Source organism: Corvus brachyrhynchos, unplaced genomic scaffold (assembly GCF_000691975.1).
Source record: "Corvus brachyrhynchos isolate BGI_N302 unplaced genomic scaffold, ASM69197v1 scaffold23, whole genome shotgun sequence".
Classification (NCBI taxonomy): domain Eukaryota; kingdom Metazoa; phylum Chordata; class Aves; order Passeriformes; family Corvidae; genus Corvus; species Corvus brachyrhynchos.
In genome coordinates, this window is record NW_008238983.1 from 12,573,122 (window position 1) to 12,577,128 (window position 4,007).

General features: G+C 45.3%; 1 protein-coding gene across 2 annotated transcripts in view; it reads left to right on the plus strand.

Moving 5' to 3' along the window:
• VWC2 (von Willebrand factor C domain containing 2) overlaps nt 1-4,007 on the plus strand; it is a 57,124-nt gene continuing 53,117 nt past the window's right edge. Inside the window, exons 1-2 of one of the 2 annotated variants that reach the window (XM_017738782.1) lie at nt 1-13; nt 764-1,545. In XM_017738782.1, the coding sequence (XP_017594271.1) occupies nt 832-1,545 (714 nt within the window). In that variant the 5' untranslated portion in view covers nt 1-13; nt 764-831. Of the gene's footprint in view, nt 14-320; nt 566-763; nt 1,546-4,007 lie in introns of those variants that run through there. The other variant, XM_017738781.1, reaches the window with a different exon arrangement.

Consider the following 4,007-nt stretch of genomic DNA (forward strand, 5'->3'; position numbering starts at 1 on the left):
TGGCCGGAGTAGTGTACGTATTTTGGTTTGGGGTTTTTTTTCCGATTTGGCGTGCAGTGTTTCAGGGAGAGGAGCCGGGAGCGCTGTTAACTCCTGGAGGATGTGTGTTAAATGAGCCTCGGCTGCGGAAACTCGGAGCGGCTCTCCCTTGCCTGTCGAACACGGGCGAGGAAGAGGAGGTTTTGCGTGCTGGTTTGGGTAGTTCGGAAGGCAGGTAGTTTGCTCGCTTTAGTGTGCTTGGTTTTAGTTGTCTGCAACAGAAACGTGCTCACTGGTAGGTATTTAAACAAAACCCCAACTAGCGTACTTCAGACTGAATAAGAGGTTAATGAAAATCATCGTGTGTATATGTAGTGAATAGCACTCAACTGGGTAATTTCTATTCCGCACCCTGCTGGATTTTGGGGAGCTCCGTTTAATTCATCGGGCGTCCGTCCTCTTCACATGTTGTCATCTGAAAGTTAAAAATAACTCCCAAGTGCTCCGGGTTTTGCCTGCACCTGCCTCTGCAAACGCTGACTCCCCGGAGTTCTGCGTGGTGCTCTCTTGGAGACGAAGACGCCCGGTCCGTGTCCAGAGCCCTGCTATTTATAAGACTTGGCAGAGCGGGGGAGGAGGGATGCAGCAGCAGGCTGTTTGCCTTTTGCATAAACTACCGAGGCAGGTTGCACATTGTTTGAGATGTTGCATCGGTGGAGGCGAGGCGGGGTGCTGGGGGGAAGAAGTGCAGAAGCTGAAGTATTCCTAATCCTTCTTTTTCTAGGGATTGTGGATCTATGAAGTGCTTCCCTCCGATGTGAATGCAGTGTCCCCTGTGGGATGCAGTAGGTGATGCCCAGCTCTACTGCAATGGCAATTGGAGCTCTCTCTAGTTCTCTTCTTGTAACCTGCTGCCTCATGGTTGCCCTCTGTAGCTCCACCGTACCTGTACAAAAACTGGCCAAGGCTCAAGACAAACAGGAGATAAAGGCGAGCCAGGAAAAGAGGGATCACACATCTACAAGGGACAGCCAGACAGGTCCAGGGAAAATGAATGAGATCGGCAGGAGCGGGAGGGAGGAGGGTGGCAGGGACTGGAAGAGCAAAGGAAACAGGAACTACTCGAACAAGGAGTCTTGGACTAAGCAAAAGCAGGCTTGGAACAGCCAGGGGACAAGCAGTAAATCTGGGAGCATTCAAGTGCAGGAGCAAAGGGATGCTGCTCCTGAGGAACCTCAGGTGGCTGAAGATTCATCTCTCCCAGCATCTGTTGCGAGTGTCACTCCCGAGCCTCCAGAGGAGTACGCCTATCCGGACTACCGTGGGAAAGGCTGCGTGGACGAGAGCGGCTTCGTCTATGCCATCGGGGAGAAGTTTGCGCCGGGCCCTTCTGCCTGCCCCTGCCTCTGCACTGAGGAGGGCCCGCTATGTATCCAGCCCGAGTGCCCCAGGCTCCACCCTCGTTGCATCCATGTGGACACCACGCAGTGCTGCCCGCAGTGCAAGGAGAGGAAGAACTACTGCGAGTTCCGAGGGAAAACCTACCAGACCCTAGAGGAGTTCATGGTAAGGACTGAAGCCAAAAGTCATTTTGTGAATTCTTCTCTTGTTTAAAGTGGTATTATGTTCTTTAACTGCTTTCTCTGAGGGTGTTCTGGGTCTCCCCCTCCTCTTTTTCATTTTTGTGTTAATATTACTTCTGCAGTCCTGTAAAATATTCCCCTTAAACATGACCTTTCTTGCTCTATGATACTCTAACATTTTTGAATGAGGGTGCTGATCTTTATTAATTCCTTTGGTATTTACAGTAAAAAATGCTACTTGGAAGGATGCTACTCGGTGGTGTTATGGATTTTATGAAAAATTTCAGCAGTACATTTGTTTCCTTATTTAACTATTAACTGCTAAACTTCTGCCCTGCAGGGATCAAGCAGGGTTTTGTGGGCTGTCTTCTATTCCTAGTAATCACTCTGCGATGATCCCTTACTTTCTAACAGTTGTTTCTTTTTCCTTTTTAACTATTTAAGTGGTGCTGCCAAGGTTGCATAATGTTTGCTTTCTGAGAATGGGCCTTCTTTTTAATAACAGCGTGGTCTGCAGTCTAGGTTGGAGTGATACTTAAAGAAAGGACTTGAGAAGCTTTATGTTCAGGGAAATCCTTTTAGAGTAGGGTCTTTTTAAGCATTGTTGTGCAAAGTCATTATCATTGAAAATGCAAGATGTTACAGTGCACTCAAAAGTTGTGGAGTTGGGCCCAGTTTTCTGGTTGTTTACCTTGTCTTTTTCCATTTTGTATTTTATTGTGGCTGACCAGGCTCTAAGAATGACTTGTGAATTTGCTTGTGAAAGACTGGTAGATACAGAGCTGGTGCAAAACCCATTTCTGAATACGCCAGAGAGTTTCATGCTGAATATGTTGAGGGGAATATGAAATACAGTTCAAGGTTCTGGAAGCTGAGCCCCTCTCAGGATGGAGAAAAAGAAAATGTATTTGTGAATGCTGAAAGTAAGTTGCCTCATTTGCTGTCTGTGGTATTTGCATATTCCTGAAAACTTAACTTTGGTTCATAATGTCTTTCCATGTTCTTCAATTTAAGGGAAACTAAATAACGGAGCAGAACTACTTTCTCCATAATGAATAACAGTGTTGCCCTTTACCCTTTTTAGGCAGTGATGCGCAGAGCACTGGTGAATTGCATGGTACGGCAGAAAACTTGTATCATCCTCCTTTTTTCCATGTCACCCTCAAGGACTGCATTGAACTTCAGGGTGGCAGTTTTCTACTTAAGAGGGAGCAGCTGCCCTAACAGCAGCTAGTTGGTGTGACCTTTTCAGAGATGGCTTGTGAGATCCTTCCTTTCCCAGCGTACTTAATTCTTTGGGGATGGCCAAAAGATGAAGCTTCTCCACACCTTCTTCATAGCTCAGAGTTTTAAAGACTAATGAGTCTTAAAGAATTTTAAAGGCTCCTCCCTGCTCTTCATTCACACTCTTCTACAGAGTTCTATTTCCTAGCCTGTTTATGTAGTGGTGTTGTATTAATGGCTATAAAGCAAGCCTAAAATACTGTGTTAAATGTGTAGTGAGCGTAGAACCTTAATGTTCCCTGGTACATTTGAATATGGCTGGCAGCCTTGGTAAAAATGGAGTTTTGAACAGTGACATTTACAGAAATTTTCTGAAAAGATCTTGGCTATCGGATTTCTTTTCAACCCCATTCAGCTTTCGGCCCTTGTCTTCGTATCCTCCTCTAACAAAACTTCGGTTCCCTTACCGCCTTCTTTTACTCAGCTTTGGAAACACGAATGAGAAGGGATGTCTGCTCAGGACAAGCAAGTTATTGATGCAATTAGGCAGTGGAACTGCAGCCTGATTATTTTCCTATGTGAGAACCTTGTTTTTTAGTTGAGCTTCAGTGTTGGTTCCAATATTGTGAGCACAAGCTGTAAATGCAGCTGTTTGCCCAGGCCACGGCAATCAGTGGAGTTGTCTGGCAACACGAGGTGCAGATGTAGTCAGGTTGCTGCTGCTCAGTGGAAGCAATTGCAAAATGAAATTGCACACAGCTTCAAAGGTAATTTCATGAGTTTAAAGTTGATGGTCTTAGAGAGGTTACTAATATGCTATCTCTTGATCAAGGTCAGGGAAGGAGTTGTAAATGGATAGCGGTGTGATTTTTCTCCGTGTCTGCACCTACTATTAGTGGCAAAGAGTGCCAGCCATCACTGAAGGAAGAAAAAGGTGACCTCCTAGAATTTAAGTGACATTATTTGCACAAACATTTATGTATAGATGTGTAATTATGTGTGCAAGTTTGTGAGTCTGCTTATATAAAATTCCTATGTGGCTTGGCATGGCAAAGAATTGCCCTGACTGAAGCCAGAAGCTGAGTGTGCCAGGGAATTTGAGGTTTCATGTGTTTCTTCTTTGATTTGCAGTCTGTTCTTCTTGTGTGTGCACGTATGCATGCATTTTTCTGTTTTCAAAAAGGACATGGATGTCAACACAAAACACACCTTGGGTGTAGG